General features: G+C 42.2%; 4 protein-coding genes, 1 long non-coding RNA gene and 2 other non-coding genes across 11 annotated transcripts in view; 3 read left to right on the top strand and 4 right to left on the bottom strand.

Moving 5' to 3' along the window:
• dsx (transcription factor doublesex) overlaps positions 1-7,775 on the top strand; it is a 46,893-nt gene extending 39,118 nt beyond the window's left edge. For 3 of the 5 annotated variants that reach the window (XM_018111716.3, XM_089256446.1, XM_089256445.1), the window contains exon 4: positions 161-835. In XM_018111716.3, the coding sequence (XP_017967205.1) occupies positions 161-681 (521 nt within the window). In that variant the 3' untranslated portion in view covers positions 682-835. Of the gene's footprint in view, positions 1-160; positions 836-6,399 lie in introns of those variants that run through there. The other 2 variants (XR_016196223.1, XM_089256444.1) reach the window with 2 other exon arrangements.
• On the bottom strand, positions 7,551-11,700 carry lds (transcription termination factor lodestar). Its single transcript, XM_018111709.3, has 5 exons — positions 11,467-11,700; positions 10,181-11,397; positions 9,613-9,934; positions 8,613-9,469; positions 7,551-8,553 (listed from the first exon to the last, which is right to left on the bottom strand). Exons 1-5 carry the CDS (start codon positions 11,528-11,530, stop codon positions 7,810-7,812), a joined length of 3,204 nt encoding a protein of 1,067 aa, XP_017967198.1. The 5' UTR covers positions 11,531-11,700; the 3' UTR covers positions 7,551-7,809.
• Positions 11,701-11,932: 232 nt separating this feature from the next.
• Positions 11,933-15,735, bottom strand: LOC108659010 (transketolase-like protein 2). Its single transcript, XM_018111713.3, has 3 exons — positions 15,410-15,735; positions 12,260-13,858; positions 11,933-12,197 (listed from the first exon to the last, which is right to left on the bottom strand). The coding sequence occupies exons 1-3, from the start codon at positions 15,511-15,513 to the stop codon at positions 12,020-12,022; spliced, it is 1,881 nt and encodes a 626-aa protein (XP_017967202.1). The 5' UTR covers positions 15,514-15,735; the 3' UTR covers positions 11,933-12,019.
• Positions 15,736-15,777: 42 nt separating this feature from the next.
• LOC149092218 (uncharacterized) lies at positions 15,778-16,196 on the top strand. Its single transcript, XR_016197313.1, has 2 exons — positions 15,778-15,908; positions 16,112-16,196. It is a non-coding gene; the product is annotated as an uncharacterized LOC149092218 (long non-coding RNA).
• On the top strand, positions 16,097-16,192 carry TRNAY-GUA (transfer RNA tyrosine (anticodon GUA)). Its single transcript has 2 exons — positions 16,097-16,133; positions 16,157-16,192. It is a non-coding gene; the product is annotated as a tRNA-Tyr (tRNA).
• Positions 16,197-16,469: 273 nt separating the features above from the next.
• Positions 16,470-16,564, bottom strand: TRNAY-GUA (transfer RNA tyrosine (anticodon GUA)). The gene is made up of 2 exons: positions 16,528-16,564; positions 16,470-16,505 (listed from the first exon to the last, which is right to left on the bottom strand). It is a non-coding gene; the product is annotated as a tRNA-Tyr (tRNA).
• A 109-nt stretch (positions 16,565-16,673) lies between these two features.
• On the bottom strand, positions 16,674-20,782 carry LOC108659011 (peroxisomal N(1)-acetyl-spermine/spermidine oxidase). Its single transcript, XM_018111715.3, has 5 exons — positions 20,139-20,782; positions 18,760-19,165; positions 17,909-18,692; positions 17,727-17,847; positions 16,674-17,660 (listed from the first exon to the last, which is right to left on the bottom strand). The coding sequence occupies exons 1-5, from the start codon at positions 20,442-20,444 to the stop codon at positions 17,478-17,480; spliced, it is 1,800 nt and encodes a 599-aa protein (XP_017967204.1). The 5' UTR covers positions 20,445-20,782; the 3' UTR covers positions 16,674-17,477.
• Between the last annotated feature and the right edge of the window lie 85 nt (positions 20,783-20,867).

The raw sequence follows: 20,867 nt of genomic DNA, 5'->3' as shown, positions 1-20,867 counted from the left end.
TATTTACATACATATTTGAAATCGCACTGAAATAACTTTATCAGCTTGTTTCCAATGCAGTAGCAGCAGCTGCTGGTGATTGTGTGGCGCCATCTAACGACGCCAGGGTGACCATATTTCACAATAATTTATTGATATGACATTTTGTTCGTCTCCACAGCGCGTGTAGAAATAAATCGAATTGTAGCGCAAATCTATTACAACTACTACACACCCATGACCATTGGCCTGCATACGAGCGGAGGGCCCATGTACCTGACCTACCCGAGCATCGAGCGCTATGGCACCCATTTTACGCATCTGCCGCTGACACAGATACGGCCGCCGACACCCGAACCGCTCGCCCTCAGCCGGACGCCGCCCAGCCCAACAAGTGCCGGCCAGCCAGCATCCCAGCATGCGCATCAGAAACAATCATCGCGTCCCGCCAGCAGCAATGGCACCGCACAATCAGCTGCCTCGCCCACTCCGGTCACGACCGTGGCCACGTTGACAGCCCAAGGGCATCATGAGCAGCGTTCGCGTTCCGCCACGCCCACAACACCGCCGCCGGCGCACAGCAGCAGCAACGGCGCCTACCATCACCAGCATCATCATCACCATCACAGTCACCATCATGGCCAGCATCTGGTCAGCTCCACCTCCGCCGCAGCCGTTGCGGCAGCAGCAGCCGCCACGTAACAGTATCGCCATGTTGCTGCCGCTGCGGCAGCAGCTGCAGCAGCCGTGCTCTTTGTGTAAGTAAAAGCCAATCAAGCGGAGCTCAATTGTTATGAGGTAGAGTATCCAATAAACCTAATAGCTAAATGTGCTCACACTTGAGTACAGTTGCCTCAAAGAAAAACCTTATTTTCATCTTATGTATAGAAATTTTAGATTTTAGTTAATTAAGTAGGCAACTGAATAGAAATAAGCTTAGCTGAGCCTTGCTTTCGTATTATAGGCTTATTGAGTATTGATTAGTAATGTGATATAACATTTATAGTATTGCTATCAAAATTGACTGTACGATCAGATATATCATATATAATATTTCTTGGTAAATGGGAGCACTGACCAGAGATGGGAGTCAGTGATGGGAGTCAGAAAAGAAATGAGAAAAACATCGAATTTTGTTTCTTTTTTTTTTAATATCAAGTAAAGGAACGTACATAAAATTCGCATAGAATCTGCAGGGTATTTCAAATTGAAAGCAGAAGAGAAATACCCTTTTCTCGCTTTGTAGTTTAGCAAAGAGTATTTCAATTTCGACTGGCCAGGAAATATTTGTGTGTTTTCCTATTTGGCATGCAGGACCTGACGTACTGCCTTTAATCAAATCAATTTCGCAGCATAGTTTTATGTTTACAATTTAAGTTGGTTGCCTGCCAAGCTTGCCGCTTGCCGCTTGCCGCTTTCCACTTGCCGCTTGCAGTTTTCATTTCCATTTCCGGCGGCTGCTGCTTGCATTTCCGGTCTGCGCACGAAAGTATGCAATGGCTTTTTCATCATTTCGCCTGATGGCTGCAACGTGGCAACAAAAGCTGCTGCAGCTGAACAGCACACACAAACAATTCCTCTTGGCTGCCACACTTCAGGCCCCCACTCCTTGCCGCCCCTCCACTGCCCTCCACTCTCCTCTCCACTCCTCACTTGATGTGCGCACGTCTCTTGCTTTTGTGCTGACAATTGAAGCAATTCGCCTTGGCCAATTTTTGTTGTTGTTGTTGTTGTTGTCATTTAATTTAGGGGCAAGTGTTAAATTTCCATGCTGGCTGGCATTTTAGTTTATATTATGCTTTCAACATTTTGTTGCCTTTTGTTTCAAATGCTCTTTCGCTTTAATTAAAAACTCAAGTGGCGTCAGGCGAAAACAGAAACGAGGAACCTTGGTAAAGCAGATTCATCTCTGATTCCTCTCTTCCAGTCTCAGGCTCCAGCTCCTGCTGCTCCTCCACCGCCCAGTTCCCACTCGGCGCATTTATATTTTGCTGCCACAAATATCATAATGTTTGCTGCCACACATCAAAACTTTTGCACACACAAATTTTACGATGCCCAGCGAACACTTCAGAATGCATATTTCAATGTCTGTCTGGTCGAAAGGTAATAAAATATACGCATTTTGCAACAAAACGCAGCATCTAAATCTTGTCTAGAACTGTTCAGTTTCCGTGCTATCCTTCGATTGTTTGTGCGCCCTTTCGGCACATTAAAACGCCAACTCCAACTCCAACTCCAACTCGACTACAACTGCAACTACGACTACGACTACGACTACGACTCATCTCATCTCATCTCTTCTCCTGCTGGCATTTCGCATCAAAGGCGCATCGGGAGTTTTTACGAGTGCATCATAAAACTGGCAACGCACGAGAGCAGCGGCTGTGGCTGCGGCTGCTGCGTGAAAATATTCTTTTTATTCTTAACTTATATAGTTGAGGTTTTCCTTCTTTACTTTTTTTTTCGTTCTCATCTTATGCTGCTTCGTCGCCTGCCCCTTCTTCTGCTTTTTCTACATATATAGCATGTCCAAGTATTTCTGTAAGCCTAGAGCTATGCAACTCACTTTTGGCTGCAATTAAATTGCGCACTGCGAACTACAAAGTCGAACGACTCGAGTTAGTGCTGCAAAATCTAGCCGTTTTTTAGTACTATCAGCTAAGTTAGCTGCGCAGCGGGACATGACTGTTAATAAATCCGAAAAATATATAAGTAGAAGCAAATTCCTAAATTTTCATTTCTCAAAATTCTAGACAAATTTTTAAAGATTTTTATATACTACATGTATTAGGTTTCGTCTCAAAATTCTAGACAAATTTTAGAAATTTATATATCTTTTCTTATACATATATTACGTCACTTAAATGAAAGCTTTGATGACTTGATTTCCGCTTTTTATTTTTTATTAGCTCAAAAGCCAAACTCAATTTGTTTTGCTTCGAAATAGTTCGCAACTTTGGCAAAGCTAAGGTTCTACAATAAACCAGCAGCAGAATTTATTTAATTCGCGAAAAGAGTTGGGACGCATCAAACTTATCGGCCACTGAGCAAAAATCAACAACAATTATTCAGCTGGAAATGCGGCGCGGTCGTAAAAAGTGCCAAACAATGCGAAAATTTTATGAGCTGCCCAGGCTCCATCCACAGGCAAAGTAGCTCCAAGCAGCTGCAGTTCCTTGGCTGCATTTCATTTGCTTCACCAACACACACAAAGAGAGAGAGAGACAGAGAGAGAGAGAGACCCATATCCTAGCGATTCGTTTGACTGCTGCTTCACCTGCTTTCCCCCCCAGGGATCGCAATAAATGCATAAGTTTCCATTTAACGATATTTTGTTACCGTTTCGCACACCTTCTGGTCGTCGTATAAAAACGTGAAATGTTTTCTATTTTCATTTCATTTTCCGCTTTTTATTGAATACCAGTGTGTGTGTGTGCTTGTGTGTTTGTTTGTGCCAAGCCAATTTTCTTCATCTCCGAATTGTTTTCAGCATTTTGCTCGAAATCCATTCACGAAAATGTCGCCTCAACAAAATAAAATATACTTAATTATATATACTATCTATAGCTATGTATATGAATGATCTTGGCTGTCAGCCAATCGTTAAAGATTTTGACGACATAAGCTCTTAAAAACCTGAGGCATTAGTTATTTTCTATATACAATATGTGACATGGATATTTTCAAACTATATATATTCGTTATATATCGATTGATCTACATTCATATTTGTCTATATATATCGGATTTTTTAACTTCGTATTATTATATTGATTGACTATGCTAAATTTATTTTTTTTTTTTTTTTTATTATTTATTTATTTTTAATCGAATATATTTGACTGACTAATTAATTATGATTATAATGATAATTATCAGTGTCAAATGATAAATTTATGAGTCGAAATACTGATTGATTGCTTGTTTATCTAACAACTAACTCCCACTACAAACGGCTTGATTGATTATTAAGTACAAGTCCAAAAAACTTATAGACTGTTTGATTGATCTTGGCCTGACTGCATGACTAATTGATCAAATATTTTGCTTGATTGATTTATATATACTTTTAGTTATTCATTTGCTCAGTAACTGCTTGACTGGTTGATTGAGTGACTGATAAACTGTTCAACTTTTCCATTGACTGAGAGGTAAATAAGTCAGTCTTATTGGTAGCTCATTGGTTTCATGACTAGCTGACATAATTTTGCTATGCAATAAACCCCATTAACAAACTGATTGATATTGATTGATGTCTTCATTACAATACCATGGCAATATTTTTGGCAATTCTGTTAATCTTTCATTTATTTTCTCTTTTAAGACTGCACAACTTTGTATCGCTCAAAGATCATCCTATAGCACATAAAGCACCGCTCCTGTCCCTAAAATAAGACATATATATGTATATATTTATTCTGCAACAATAAACCTCATACATTATTTTGTATGTATTTTGTGCTTTTGTGTTGTCGCACAATTTCCGCTGATTTCTAATTTCCGTTGAGTCGTCATTAAAAAAAAAAGAAAACGAAAAAACGAACTCAAACAGCAAATCCCTTATTTTTTTAATGCCCTGCTCCTCAGTCATCAACGCCGAGCGTCATGGGGCCCCGTCCTCGAGGTCGGGGCGCACCATAATAAATGCAATGCTTGCCATAAAAATCAAAATAAAAATAAAAATGAAAAGAAAAAGAAAAAACTTAAGAATAACAAAATACAAAAAGAAGAGAAGTTATAGTTTTTGCGAGCGAGTTTCGAAGTTTCAGTTTCAGCTTACGCTGCTCAAATTTCGTCCCGTACACCCCTCTCCCACCCGCCCGATACCCTCTTCGCTCCCATCTAGAATATTATTCGGCTTGTGTTTATTGTTGTTCGCCTTTTTCGTTTGGTTTGCGTGTTGGGCGCTCTCCGGTTTTTATGGTGCCGCGTTACGCCGGTTTTTTTTTTCGTTTCGTTTTGTTTTGTTTTGTTTTTAGTGGACACGCATTATTAAAAAATAAACAATATGTATATGATGTGAGAGAGTAGCTCCCGAGGAGACGCAGCGCCCAGTGGCGAACCCAGAACAAAATCCAGCGACTCGAGTAAAACGCGCCTGCCCCGCCCCGCCCCGTCCTGCAGCACTCGTTCAGCTACTCATTTTTCAGTGGAAAATTTTTGTGGCGATCGTAAAAACTTGACTCGAGCAAATAAACAGAACGAGTGTCGAGTACTGCGTACAGCAGAGTAAACAACGAATCAGGCATACTCTATTGAGAAAACTGAGAGCTAAAGCTGTTGATTGAAGGACAAATATGGTATTTGATTTATGGATATCAAATATAATCCATTATTAATCTTTTTTTAATGAATATATAAAGAATGATGTGCTTACCTTAATCATTATATTTTCTTTGTTTTATGAACAGCTTAAAGCATACATATTTGTTAAAGATCTAGTTATATCTTAATTGATATTTTATGGTAAATCCAAGTTATATATACATATTTATTCAAATATAAATCATAATTATGGCCTTTGAAGCCGTAGTTACCCCAAGTCTATGAAGGGTATTCAAGCACTAATAACTCAATTGGTGTTTTGAGACCATGTACTTGCCAGGCAGCTCAGGGAAAAGCGCATATATGTAGAAGAGAAATTGATATCAATCAATAGAATAGAATAGAATAGGAAGCACACAATAGATCATATAGTACACACACAATAGATATATAGTCCCATTGTGCAGAAATTCGATGCACTTCGAGAGGTTTTCAATGTTCATTCAGACATTCATTTGCAATTAGTTCAACGGCGACAATTGAAAATGAGCCGTGGTCAAAGTTGATAGCTGATACGGCTCTGGCTGCTGCTGCTGCTGTGGCATTATCTTAAAGTGCATCATAAAAATCACATTTGGCATTATAAAAGAAGTAAAAGAAGAAGAAGAAGAAGAAAAATTGAAGAGTCAAGATAAATGCAGCTGCGCCTGGAATCAGATATAAGCCAAGCGAAGCCAAAGCCATGGGCAGCCTGGACGCCGTCCTGTTCCGTCTTCGTTTTGCTATAAAATTTGGTTTTACGAGCTGCTTCTCGTTCTCATTTGCCTTCTCGTCCTGCTGGCCCAGGTGAGCTCTGAGCGAGGATTGTGTGCTTTGGCATTACAATGATTTTAATGCCTTTTATGGGCCAGAGCAAGAGACATTGCACCCATATGGGCACGCCGCTGGTATTATGGGATTATTCGCCAGGGCGCTCGTTACCATTAAAAATGGTTTTATGCCCCAAGACTCGGCCATACCAAAAACAAAAAATCATATATTGAATTTTAAGCTAATTGCTAAGCAGGCAGGCAGGTCCCTAGATCTTGTTTCCCTTTTACGATTTTACGTTTCAACTAATACATTTCGCCCATTTCTCTTCCACTCTTCCACATTATAGCGATAATTAATTAAAAAACTGGCTGACCTTGGAGCCCCGGCGAGGATCTTTCAACTGAACTCGACTACAACTCCTCCGTGGTATAGATCTATGAAAATAATATTAATATTAATATTACTTATAATTATATTCATAATTATATAATAAACCCACACACACACATACATTGTTTTGCTCTAAACTTAAATCAACTATGGCACGCATGCAAATATTATAGCGATATCTGAAATACCCTGTAAAAGCAGAGTCACTTCAGCCTAAAAAATATATATATTCAACTTGATCTCAAATTAAGTGTAAAACAAAAGTAATCAAAATGAAAAATGCGCTAATAATAATCATAAAAAAAATATATATATACATAAATATAAATACGTATATATATAAGCATAGTACAGTGAAAGTTCTCTAGGGTGAACGGGTAAGTAATCACAGAAAAAATATTAAATTTACAAATTTACATTGTTGTATTTTTTTGTACATAAACTTAAAAAGAAAACAAACAAAAAAAACAATTTTTGTTAAAATGTATTTTATTAGCTTTGAAATATAAAGGACTATAAGGCAACTTCATATAATCTTCACCCTAGGCAATTTTCACTGTACTCTTGCATAATTATCCGAGAGCGCTGTTAAATAATCAAGACTTCTTAATCCGAGCTGTACTTCAATCACACACACAATTTAATGATATCCTAGTCCTAAGTCCTGGCACCACAAAATAGAAAGAGCACCATTAAATAGATTTGAAGAGCATTTGGATAAATATTATATGTGCATAATACTTGATATATGAGATTACAAAAGCTTGCAGTAAAAAAATATTAACTTTAATTTTAAAAATCGAAATTTCACATTTCTTTGATTGTTTTATTTCTATCAATAGTTGTACCCATCTCAATAAAAAGTATTACATTTCCTTGGGCTGTGCACTGTCGTGTTGGAAAGGAAAGCAGGCAGTTATCTATTAAATAATTCCTTTCTTTTTTGTTAACTTTAAGTAATTCATAGCCTTAAGTTAGGTTTTTACAAACAACACACATAATTATATAAAGTAATATATTATGCGTATTTGATTGAGTGTGTGTGTGTGTGTGCGTGTTACTTAAGATTGACATAAACCAAAAAAGTTATGCTATTCAAATTGTAGTTGAATTTCTCATTCATTTCTTTTGTATTTGCTTAAATAAAAGAATTTGCTTTCATCTAAGTAAATCAATTAAACAATTTAACATTAAACACTTAAATTTAAATGCAACTCACAAATTGTATCTTAGCTTAGGCCTAAATGCAAAAATCATAAACAAATTTTAAATGCTTCAAAAATAAAAGTTTCAATTGAATAAACAGATTCGAACGCTTGACGATACTTCTATGGATTTTCAGTTTTCTCAGCATTCACGCTACATGCCAAAGAGACCCTTGAGATCGTCAATGGTCAGCTTGGTGCTGACCTTGCCGGTTAGCACACCATCGGCCAGCTCAAGCTTGCGATCCTGCAGTGCTTTGATGCGCTGCTCGACTGTGTCCACGCACACAATTTTGTATATGATAACATCTTTCTTTTGGCCAACGCGATAGATGCGATCTTGGGCCTGCGCCTCCAACTGTGGATTCCAGTGCAGATCGAGCAATATCAAATGATTGGCGCCAATCAAATTGAGTCCAACACCGCCAGCTGTCAGAGAGAGCAATAGTATGCGATTCGAGTTGCTTGGATCGTTGAAATCGTTAACAATATCCTGGCGATTCTTGACGGGAATGGTGCCATTTAGCGACAAGGACTTTAGCTTCTCCTTCTCCAGCAGGTCACGAAAAATGTCCAATACCGACGTCCATTGGGACACCACGATAGCTTTGTCCTTGGTCTTTAGCACGTTTGTCTTCAGTATCTCCAACACTTTCAGCAATTTAGTCGATGGACGCTTCAGGTTGAATACCGGATTGCTGCGCTTCAGCACATTTTGCGAGGCCTTGACCATACGCATATCGTCCCCACTGCGCCTGCCCTGGCTGGAACGACGCGAGCCCGTTGAACTGTTGCTATCATTAATGGTCATCTTGTTCAGCTGCGCCAGCAAATCGATTTCCGGTGTATAACTATCGCTCTCATCGTCCATTTTGCCAGTGCCCTCCTCTTCCAACATCTGCAATTGAAACCAAAGAGAATTACACAGGATCGCATATGTGACAACACAAAGCTTACCGAGTCTATGAGTCCAGGATGACAGCATATCTGTCGGAGGCGCAACAGCAGCACCAGAATCTCATGCGACTTCACCTCCTTGTTGTGGCCAGCCATACGCGAGAATTTTTCATGCATTTTATAGTAAGCGCCATTTGGATCCTTGATCTGATTGTAGGTGGGCTTGCGTGCGTCACTTATGAAATTGGCATCCGAGTCCTTCTCGGCGCGCTGAAACAGAAACTGTGCGAACAGCGTTTGCGAAAAGGCCATGACCTTCTGATAGACATTCATCTCATCCGTATTGAGATGCATTTCAATCAAACGAACTTCCTTATTGGGCAAATTGTTCAGCTTGCCATCCAGCTGCAGCTGCGCCTTGGTCCGTCTCAACATTATGGACTTCATTAGCAAATTAAGCCGATCCTGTCCGCCGGCGCTCTTGTTATCGATCCATTTCTTCCACGTGGCCAGATCATCAAAGGGTGAACAACGCAAGAACTTGAGCAGCGCATAGACATCCAGCTCCTTGTTCTGGATGGGAGTGCCCGTCAGGGCCCAGCGATATTTGCCAAGCAGCTCGCTGACTGCTATCGAGGACTGCGCCTTGTGATTGCGCACCACATGCGCCTCGTCCAAAATAATGCGACGCCATTTGACGCCATTCAATGCCCCATTCATTTTGTGCTCCCGGGCAACAATGTTGTATGTGGTTACCACGATGTCGTAGGTGCGTAGATGTTTGCCCTTCGACTCACGATTGTTGCCGTGATGGACGCAGACTGTTAGTTTATGACGTGACAGCTTGGAGGCCACCTCGCCCTCCCACTGGCGCAGCAAGCTCGCGGGGCAGACCACCAGGGTGCCGCCCTTATAATCTAAAGAGCAGAAATGTAGTTTAGAACAAGAGTTAAGCAAAGATGGAGCACGTTTAATACAGAGTATCTAAGGCTGATCTCATAAGACATAACAGCTGCCGAGACATAATACCAAGAGACACTAAACTCTATAAATCACTTACGATCTTTGCGGCCCTTGGATGTCCAGCCACCTGTGCTCTTGCGCTTCTTGCCAACGTCTTCGTCGTCGTCGCTGCTGGCAGAATCGGCGCCAGCGCCGCTCTCCTGCTTATTTTTACAAGCAAGCACCAGGGATATCATTGTCAGCGTCTTGCCCAGACCCATGTCATCGGCCAAAATGCCACCACGTGGACGCTGCGTCTCGCGCCAGAACATCCAGGCGAGCGCATGCCTCTGATGATCCATCAGCTTCACCTTCAAGCCCTTCGGATCGTCGGCCAGCACATGTTCTGCCGGACACCCTTTCAGCGACCCATGCAAATCCTGAAAGCAAATAAAGATGCACATGAGAGTCTAGCTCAATCAGGAACTAAAAAGGAGGCTTAGCTGCTGGGTCAGAGATGTGTGTGTGTGAGGATTTTAATCAGCACGTGCCATTGTTAGGCGCCCGCACAGTAACTCGTGCCCAGGCGCCAACAGTCAAGGCACGCGTCTCAGATATCCATTCTAGAGCTCATCATGCAACAAATAAAGAAGAAAACAGCTCAGCGAACATCAATTTCTACGCACCTTGAGCGAATCTATTGTGAGCGCCTTCATGGCATTGAACGTGGCCAAGCCTCTAGCTCCCGTGTGCGTGGGCTGTATTTGGTTGACCGCTGCGGACAGCTGATCCCAGTTGGGCGCCTCGTTTTGCGGTGGACGTGGATTGGAGGTGCGCGGCTGGGTGACCTTTATTTGTGGCTTGTCCTTCATTACGGTGAGACCAAGTATATACTTCTGTTTGATTTCAATATCCTGACGCAGTGCTTCGATCCGCTTCTTAATCTGAGTGCCCTTGTCGGGCAGCTTGTGAGCCACCTTCTCGTACAGCTTTTCTGCTTCGTTTAGCTGAACGCCCATTTCGGACATTTTCCGCATTTCCTTCTCATAGAATTCAAACGACACCTGCTGACCCTGGATACTTGCCCGCCTCGATGGGGACTTCTTAATAGCCGCTTTAATTGTGGGTTGTATTAAATTGTTGCCTGATCGCACTCTCGGTGCTTCGGAACTGGTCCGTGGAGAATAGCTGCGCGATCTGCGATTCGATGAAGACGTCGATGGCTGCGGTGCATTTTCCTTATTGTAACTGTCGTCGCTGCTGGAGATTTCAATTGGCGTCTCCTTATTACTCAATATCAGCACATCGCTCCCGGAGGAGTCGTTGGTGGGCGACTTGGGCAGTACCTGTTGCTGAGCAATCGGAAACAGTGTCGAGTGCAATGTTTCTTCAATGCTGCTCACAAATTGGGTGCTGTACCGCGGCGAAGGCATGCCAGTATCGGTGGCTCGGCGATAGCGATCCGCAAGCGCCTGTTCACGCTCGACTTCCTCATCGAAGGTCGAATCCGTTTCATGTATATTGCCGCTACTATTGTCAATCTCCTGCTCAGGCAGATCAGACAGCCGATGCTTCGAATTCTGCTGCTCCCTCTCCTCATCGCTGTAATCGATCTCGCTGGAGCCATCACTTAGATCGTCTGGCCGCACACCCGTAATGCTCATGCGCGTGCGCGGCGATAATGCTCTCTGGTCCAACTCATCTTCCTCATCGCTGTCGGAGTAAATAACAGCTTTGCGGCGTGCTCCGCCCAGCACTCCCTTTCTTTTTGGCTGTCCCAAGTCCGTATCGTCAGAGTTCGTATTTGAGTCCGAATCCGCAACAGTCACATTGCTAGTGCCGCTATAGCGACGACTGGTAGCTGCGCCACGGCCTGCGTTGACGCTGCTACGGCTTGAGCGTCCTTGTAAAAATTAAGATTTGCTGTATTTTTCTTTTGTGTCATTGCATCTATTTTTTTCATTTTGCTTACCTGATGTAGTGTTGCTAACGACATCGTCCTCGTCGCTGTAGTACTCCTCACTTTCGCTACTCATTTATGAATATGAATGTTGTGTTTTGACGAATATCACGCTGCTCGCAACAATTTGGGCGCCAGTTAATTTCAACAATGTAGCTGTAAATGTTGCCGCTCTTTGCGAAACAAGGTATTTTATATGGAAAACATCTGGTAGCACTGCATACGAGTAGGCAATTTGTACTGTATCGCCGCTATGATGATGCTGCCACAAAAATAAAAAACAAGCCTACTGCCACTGACCAAATATTTGGCTCTGATGATGCTGCCACAAAAATAAGCAAGCCTACTGCCACTGACCAAATATTTGGTCTGCCAACAAAATACTGAAAACAAGTAACGGAGTTGCCATCCAATAGCGACGCTATCACTCGGTAAAATTTCAGCACTACGGTCACATTGCATTTAAAACACGGTTAAGTTTAAATTAATAATTATTGAAAAATCTTTATTCCGAAAAAATCGTAAGAAATGTAGAAACAACTAGATGTTGAGAAGCAGCCTGTGCTTACTTCTTGATGATTGCGTTGACGGCAGCTACAATGTGACGAGCAGAGATGCCATACATGTCAACCAGTACGGCAGGTGGGCCAGATCGCGGCACGGTGGGCACATACAAATGTTTCACCACGAAATTACGATGTTCCGCCAGAGCGCTGAGCACAGCTTCGCCCAAACCGCCTTGCCTGTAGAAAGCAAATTATATGAGCAAGGAAAACTTTGAGCAGACGACAGGTGCCACACTTACTGATAATGATCTTCAACAACAACCACACGTCCTCCGCACTGTTTGCCTTGCTCCACAATCAGCTCCACATCGAGTGGCTTGACGGTGAAGGGATCGAGGACACGGGCCGTAATGCATTCCTTCTCCAGCTGCTCAGCAGCGCTAATACACTCGTCCAGCGTAATACCGGCGCCAATTAGGAGCACCTCATCGGATGGCTTCTGGCGCACCACTCGGCCGCGTCCAATAGCGAAGGTGTCATCGTTGTTGTAAATGACACATGTCTCGGGACGAGACGTGCGGATGAAGCAAATACCCTTTGTATTAGCAGCCAACTCGACGGCGCGTTCAGTGCTCACCGCATCCGAGGGATAGAAGACGGTGCTGCCGGGTATGGAGCGGAACATTGCAATGTCCTCCAGACCCATCTGTGAGGGACCGTCTTCGCCAATGCTGCAGCCACAGTGGGAGCCAACGAAGTTCACGTTCGTCTGCGAGATGGCGCCCATGCGAATCTGATCGAAGGCGCGAGTAAAGAACGTGGCAAACGTAGAAACAAATGCCACAGTGCGCCGACGGCAAGTGGCACCAATAGCCACGCCCACCAGATTCTGTTCGGCAATAAAGCACTCAATGTAGCGCTCCGGATAGGCGTTGCGAAGCCTATCGGAGTACGTTGAGTTCTTTGTGTCGCCGTCCAGGGCGATCACACGATCATTGTCGGCCGCCACCTTGGCCAGGGCCGTGCCATAGGCCAGACGAGTGGGCACCTTATCGCCAAGCTTATAGTTGGGCGGTGCGCACAACTTGATGTTGGTGATGTCCACCTCGGGCGCCAGACTCCCCTTGCACATCTTCTTGGGTGTCAGCTTGACATTGGGATTCACGATTTGGCTCTGCAGAGACTTGATCACGCACGCCGCCTTAGCGCCCAATGCCTTGCCGTGCCAGTTGTCCATATCCTCAATATCCGGGAAGTCCTTGCCCTTCAGGGTTTTCGCGATGATGGCAGTGGGTTTGTTCTTCGTGACGGACGCACAGTGGAAGGCCTTGCACAGCTCCTCTACGTCATGGCCATCCACGACCAGGGCATTGAAGCCAAAGGCTTCCAGGCGCTCCCGATACACGTCCATCCTGTGCTGCAACGAGGTGGGCTCCGACTGACCCAGTCTGTTCACGTCGAAGATCACACAGAGATTATCCAGTTCGTAGTGGGAGGCAAAGTGCAGAGACTCCCAGATGGAACCCTCAGCCGATTCGCCATCGCCCACAATCACATAGGTGCGATAGTCGGCCTTGTCATAGTTCTTGCCTACGTACGCCATGCCAGCGCCCATGGCCACGCCCTGACCCAGAGATCCGGTACCGACATCTATAAAATTCAGACGAGGAGTCGGATGCCCTTCCAGATCGCTGTCGATTTTGCGCAAGTTCTTCAGTTCCTCTACGGGAAAGAGACCAGCCTCTGCCCAGGCAGCATACAGAATTGGACCAGCATGTCCCTTGGACAGGACTAAACGATCACTGGAGGGATCACGTGGATGTTTCATGTTCAGACGCATCTGCTGGAAGAAGAGCACCGACATGATCTCGGCCAAGGAACTACATGAGGTCGGGTGACTAGAAGTAAAAATAGAACATAGAGCAGAGATTAGATTAAAACTTCAAGAAAGACTTAATGGAATATCTACATGCATACAAATGATTTTAATGATATAAAGAGATAAAAACGATAAAATAATTAATGTCATTGAGATTATATATCCTAAACATACAAATGAATATATGTACATATGTATGTATGTATAAAATAATTACATATTTGGGCAAATATTTTTCTATGGCTTCCAACTCATTTTAGATACCATAGTGAAGTTTATAAAGTGCAGGTCTCTGAAATCGTTCATATAACATACATATGTATGTATCATATGTACATATATACAAATGTTTATGTCTATACATAGACATGCATATGTATGTATGTACGAATTTAAATTAATTTGATATGCTGTGAATACTCCAAAACCAAAAGGGAGGCTCGTCTTACCTACCGCACATATACACATATGTACGTATGTATGTTGGATGAAGTTCGTATATACATACATATGTATGTATGTGTGTTAATATAAATAGACCTTATCGCAGACACATTTTTGTATACATTTGGGCATTGGAAACCAGTTGGTCCATTTTGCACGCTTTGCAGAAATAGATCTGTGTACACAGATACAAGCGTTTGTATTTCACATGGATTTCATTCAAAGAGCCCTTAGCGACGCCCTCTGATCAGTAAAGAACTAATGAAGGTTATGTAGAATATTCGTGAGCCGGTCACCTCTACATAACGTCGAATCGATCACTTCTTTAGCTGACGAGCCGAACAACTGTAGGTTATCTGTTAAGCGAGGGGAGAAACAGAAAGGTCACAAGCACACACATACATACATACATTTATATGTATACACTATAAACACATACATATACATATTACAGTGTGGCTAATCAGTTAAGTGGAAAACTAAGATGCGATAACAAACGGCAACAACTAAAATGCATTGAAAGTATTTTATGATAAACTCGCACTTATCGTGCATTTAGTTTAATTATATAAAGGTCATAAAAACGCCAGAGCTCCAGCAAATTAAGAGGCATTAAAAATTATGTTTATATTGTTTTTGTCATTATTATTATTGTTGTAAAGCGTTGCCAACTGGTCGCAAAATTCTAAGAGCTTTCAAGCACTCAAATAAGTTTGGAGCGGCAGCGGCTCACGCACGCTGTTATTTACACATTCACACACAGCCATACAAACATGTGCGTATAAGAGCGTGCAAACTGGATACGCTTAAAATTTACTAACCCAATGTTTGTGAAGTGTGTAGTTGTGAAGGTTAAGGAAGGTTAATCAAAATTTTTGTAATCGAAAGCGAAATAATTGAACGCAGCTTATCTGCAATAATTTAAATAGCAACACAACCCCACACGAACACACGCAGGCTTATGTATGAGAATGTGCACACCAAAACGTGAGATTTTTAGAACGGCGTTGCATTGGGCAATACACGTGGCCTGACAGCCTTAAAGCCGGGGTCACCTTTGCAACTCGCGCGGCGTTCGAATGTGCAAGGTGCACAACTATTCCTCAGGTGATTGTCAAATGCTTACCCAGACTTAGAGGCCTCCGTTGCATTGATGGAATGAATACGCAGCTTGTGGGCCATATCTTTCAGGTCCTGCACAGTCTTGGCTTCGGGCTTATGGTACGCCATTCTGAGTTCGATTCGAGTAGTCGTTGGTGGTCTTTGTATAAGTTTTTGAAAATTGTTGGCTGTTAACCAGTTGGCGTAATTGTAAGTTCTATAAAGGGTATAGCACAATTGTGCCGTTTTGATGGCCTAAGTATCTCTGGTATAGAATCTGTCAACAGCACTAAACCTCTGCAGCCGGCGGTTAGAACCAAACTGCCGACGCTAAATATATTGTTCTGTATGGAAGCAATTCTGTCTGAATTAAGCGACGCTGACGTCGCAAGAGCAAGCACGCGATGTGGAAAGCTTTGGAGTAGAAGCGTGTTCGCTGAATCGGCTTGATTTGCTTGCAGCTGGAAAGAGATAGAGATACATACATTAACTTCGACGGGCTTTTAGGTCCTAAGCGCTGCAGCGTGAGTAAAACAGATATCTTATCATTAAAATATAAAATGTGTTCGATAGTCTTACAAAATTAACTTTAGTTTGCTGCGCATTATGTTACATGCGCCATAATTATTTTAAATGAATTAAAAATGTACGTGAGTGGCAATTGTGTTTACACTATGTCTTAATATAAAAATTTGGCTGGCTGATATGTAAGCCTTCGATAGCTCAGTTGGTAGAGCGGTGGACTGTAGAACGGCAATTGCAAGTAATAGATATCCATAGGTCGCTGGTTCGACTCCGGCTCGAAGGATTTAATTTTTTTTATTATTATTATTTTTTTAAATATTCATTTTGCAACTTCTTATTATTTAATTAATCACCTTACAATTCTTTGCACGCAGAAACAGATACACTAATAATTTTGGTCACTTGTGAATTTTTGAATCGCGTAAAATAAAAAAAAAATATATATACATATAATTTGTAAAGAATGAAATCTATTTGAAAATAATCAAATTTGTGAGGCAAAACCCAAATTTATATGCCTACATTGATAAGTAAAATATTTAAAAAATAAAAAAACTGAATCCTTCGAGCCGGAGTCGAACCAGCGACCTATGGATGTCTACTTCTGCAATTGCCGTTCTACAGTCCACCGCTCTACCAACTGAGCTATCGAAGGCACATGGACGGCAGACGCCAAGAAGCGCATTCATAGGGGCCCCCATAAAGTGAACTGATGTAGGTGTGGCTCTGTCATCGACTTTTGAGGGCAAGTACGAACAAATGCGGACAATTTAGCGTGTTGTTTTATTCTCGTTATGCGCACAATTTGAAGTAGATATTAATAAATACAAATAAATATGTTGATCTATTTTGAATATACATACATCGTTTTCCTTTAATATCATTTTTTGCGTCTCTTATCGATTTAACTAATGCATAAATTAGTTAGCAAAATAGTTAACATTAACAATACACAGTTACATTAAAATTTACATGTTCTTGATTTTGTTTTTGTCTTTTGGTACCAATTATTTAGACTTTTGCAGTAGCTCTTGTTCGAAAATGTTGATACTTACTTTTTCTAGTATCCTAAATAAAGTTCTGACTATATTTAATATGAGTTTATAAAAATAGGCATTTACGCTAGAATCAATTTTGTGCACATTTTACAAACGGTTTTGGTTTAACGATTAACAATATTACACTTAAAGCTGTTTGGCGTGCACAGAGATTGTTTTACTTTATTTTTATAGACAAAACGACCTCTTAATTAGCCAATCGTTGAAATATGTCATACAGTTTAAGTTTCTTGATATTGTACAAGCGGATTTCTAGAAGCTGTTCATATAAATGAGTCCATAAATAAAATGAATGCTGACTGGAATCTGATATTTGACAATAAAAATCAACAATATATTAATTCTGTATAATTAACGAAATGCTAAATGAGGAGTTAAACAGAAAAAACACAAGAATAAATACACTGAATATGATATCACTAGCTAAATCGCAATAAATAAAAGCGGTAAAAAATTGAACATGAAATTATAATACAATAATTATGACGAAAGGTCCTCGTTGATCGCAGCTTAGTCCAAGGCGATGCCCTGCATCCAGGCGCTCAAGTCGCTACCATCGGATTCCATGATGATCTCATCGGGCTCGTCATTAGCCAGCAAGTACTGTGCCGCCGTCCGACCGCTCAAGTAGGCGCCATGTACGGTGGAGTAAAAGCTGGAATGCGTGTGCTCTCCGGCAAATACTATCGCAGGCTGAATAGAAATAGGTAAGAATTCAAGAATTAATTGGAGTTTTGGCATTACTGTGGTGCGACGGACCTTTGTGGCCTGTGGGTTTGCGTATAGAGGCTGTGCCAGATTCTCGATATCCTCCTGGGTAGCACCCACGGGTATTGAGGTGTATGCGCCGCCTGTATACGTTTGTGATTTCCAGCTGGTACTAAAGGTAAACCAATGATTAGCATATTTTAATGAACTGAATTTCAAGCAAATCTACTTACCACACACACATTTTCGGTTTGGGTACGTAGGGGTCCTGCAGGAAATTGCGCAGAATTTCTGTACATTTGTCAGCGACGACCTCATGCGGCAACGTTTCCATATACTCCGCTTCCCGACCCGATACCCAGCCTAAGAGCAGCGTATCCGTAATCTTGGCAAATGAGTAAATCTTTTTGTACCAATTCTTGCTCAGATAAGCCTCAGTAGTGCTCTCTTCCTCGCTAACAGCATCCTGCTTGTCATCGTCCCAGAGCAGCATCACCTCCGAAACGGCCGCACTGAGAAACGGACGCTCGTAGACCAAAAAGATTTTGTCCACAGTGCCAAACATGAGATTCTCAATGGATTCCTGTTTGTAGTGCGGCAGCTCCGGATCGAACAGGGTTCGATGCGTTTGCTTCAGCACGCCCAGCGGTATGGTGCATATCACATGCGACGCATGGAACACGCGTCCGTTCTCGCAGTCTACGCGCACTGCGCCCTCAGGCGCGAAATCACAATTGTTGCTGGCATTCGATTCTACGGAGGCGCCGCGCATGACGCTGTTAGCCGCTGTTGGCACTTCCGTTACGGTCTTTTGCGAATCATCGGAATCCTCATCTTCAGAATTCTCATCGACGGTCTCCAGGCCGGTGAATGTCTTTTTTCGTTTCCAGTGTATCTTTTTCACCGGGCACTTGGTCAAGATGGACTCTTTGGGTATCTGAGCGCTCAGCGGGCGCAGTATGGAACTGTAGCCTGCGGGCAGCACAATATTACCGCCCTGCAGTTCCGTATAGCTACCTGTCAGTGGGATATAACAAAACTTTCAAACTGCTGCATACACACTCTCTTTGCTTTGGCTACTCACCCAGCTCCAGCAAATCCACCTCGTTCATATTGTGGCAACCCGTGATGCAGGTCTCGCGCTTCAGCAGACAATTGAATATCAATTGTTTCAAGCGCTTCTCTTTGGGATCCTGCACCGAGCTGAGATAGATCTCAATTTCATAGTTAATGTGCTCCCCCACACTGTTGATGTCCGGCGGCGGGCTGTACTGGCAGAGGAAATACTCATCACAGCGGCGTAGAAAGCAGACGTACGCCTCGTAGATCTCCTGCAGTATGCTGAAAGGAACTTGATGCCCATCCTCGGTGGTGGCCACCACTTTGTGCGGCTTCGGTACGTTCACAACGCTGACTAGACCATGTTGCACTGCTATTTCGAATATCGGGTTGCCAAGGACGCCGTGAATCCAATTGGCGCCCAGCTCCACCTAAAATTTATATAATTTGACATTAATCACTACCGAATACACTTAATATAATTTGACAAAATTACATAAAAATTAAATTGAACAGTCAATAGTTTCACATTTGATAGCTTACAAAAATAAGTTAAACAATAAATCGAATAGCTTTAATCTAATTTATTCTACTGTGAAATATAGAAAACCATATTGGACTGATTGCCCCTAATGTCGACTTTACGCCCTCTCCTAACAACTGTCTTTATTATTATAAGTTAACAGATAAAATACAATTTACTTTCCGTTTGGCTAGATAAGAACTGACCTATATGATTATTTTTACAGATAATGCACTTTTCAAATATTTATAATTAACTTTTTCTTTATTCCCCTTTAAACGGTCTACGTGATTGTTAGCCCGTTGCTAACTGCAACGCCCCCTGAAACGTTATAATTCAAACATCTTATCTGGAAATCATTAAATTGTATAACAATTGGAAAGGAAATAATTTCTCGTGCACGATATTCAGTTGGAAGACTCGGTTGTTGAAACTTCCGGTAAAAAATAAAGTAAAAGTACCTAAAAACAACAAAAGCAACAATTAAATGGCAAGGACAAGGACATTTCATACGCAATAGGGCAGGCCATACTTGAAAGGCGATAAATTAGGCAGACCATAAAATAACAACAACAACAAGCAATCATTAAAAAACAATTAATATTCCTATTCAACTATTTACGTATTCATTTACATCTAGTCATTTTAATTATTTAAATATTTTAGTTTTAGTTATGAGTGTTTTCTTCGCCAGCTTGTGGAAAAATCTATAATTTTATATTTTGTAATTTCGTGTGCCCTTCCCGTTGCCGTTGCTCAACAGCAGCAAGTGGACAAAAATACCAATACACCCCCTCCCTTTCACGCACACAGTACTTCTGCCCCTTTTGCGGCAGACGACAACACACATATTGCTTCTTACATAATGGCCTCTGCAATACCTTTTGATTGTTGCCGAGTGGTATGGACACAATACGGCCACCCACCCGACCGCGCGCCTCTACAATGAGAAAATCATCGCAGCCGTTTTGCAACAGATGATTGGCAGCGGACAGGCCAGCCATACCAGCGCCAATTATCAGAACCTTCACATTTGTGATGCCGCCCTGAGCGGTACCCGTGCTGGATGCAGCGGCGCCATCGTCGGCGACGCGACCCGCAGCCGCTGCCGCTGCCGCCGCGGCTATATCGGCCAGACCTTCTTCTGTGGGCGATGGCGCGGGCGTTTTTGGCTCTTTATCAACCATTTTGCTTTGTTTCACATATGCAAATCAATTTTGCTGTTTTTAATCACTTTTGGTGTTTTGCGTTTGTATTTGTACTCCTCATAGCGTTTTTGCTTGCACTTTTCTATATCGCGACGGCCACGAACTGTTTTGACGTTTCGTTGACAGCGCCGTCGAGCATGGTTGGTTAGGCAATTGGGGGAGGAGATTCCACGCAGCTGTTCAAAGCTATGAAAATGCGTTGGTTAACTAATTTATATAAGGACTTCAGCAGCAATATTTTATTTATTGAGGCATTCAATTCCTTGTTTTAAATTAATTTTCACATATTTGCCACAAAATTAGAAAAACAGCTGTGAATGGCCAAACTGCCAGACGGTTGATTATTCAATGTAAACAACTTGTCCATGCTGCCAGACAGTTGGTAGCTAACATGTTGGCAGC

Source organism: Drosophila navojoa, chromosome 2, assembly GCF_054131105.1.
Source record: "Drosophila navojoa isolate 15081-1374.11 chromosome 2, UAZ_NAV_1.0, whole genome shotgun sequence".
NCBI lineage: Eukaryota > Metazoa > Arthropoda > Insecta > Diptera > Drosophilidae > Drosophila > Drosophila navojoa.
This window is presented reverse-complemented; position numbering and strand designations above follow the sequence as displayed.

Coding starts and splice junctions, on each gene's coding strand:
- lds (XM_018111709.3), bottom strand. CDS start 11,530: ATGAGTAGCGAAAGTGAGGAGTACTACAGCGACGAGGACGATGTCGTT. Junction 9,935..10,180: donor TCACAATAGATTCGCTCAAG/GTGCGTAGAAAT, acceptor ATTTGCTTTCAG/GATTTGCATGGGTCGCTGAA. Junction 9,470..9,612: donor ATCCAAGGGCCGCAAAGATC/GTAAGTGATTTA, acceptor TCTGCTCTTTAG/ATTATAAGGGCGGCACCCTG.
- LOC108659010 (XM_018111713.3), bottom strand. CDS start 15,513: ATGGCGTACCATAAGCCCGAAGCCAAGACTGTGCAGGACCTGAAAGAT. Junction 13,859..15,409: donor ACGGAGGCCTCTAAGTCTGG/GTAAGCATTTGA, acceptor TTTTACTTCTAG/TCACCCGACCTCATGTAGTT. Junction 12,198..12,259: donor GTTGTTGAAGATCATTATCA/GTAAGTGTGGCA, acceptor TGCTTTCTACAG/GCAAGGCGGTTTGGGCGAAG.
- LOC108659011 (XM_018111715.3), bottom strand. CDS start 20,444: ATGGTTGATAAAGAGCCAAAAACGCCCGCGCCATCGCCCACAGAAGAA. Junction 19,166..20,138: donor CACTCGGCAACAATCAAAAG/GTATTGCAGAGG, acceptor TATAAATTTTAG/GTGGAGCTGGGCGCCAATTG. Junction 18,693..18,759: donor GGTGGATTTGCTGGAGCTGG/GTGAGTAGCCAA, acceptor TCCCACTGACAG/GTAGCTATACGGAACTGCAG.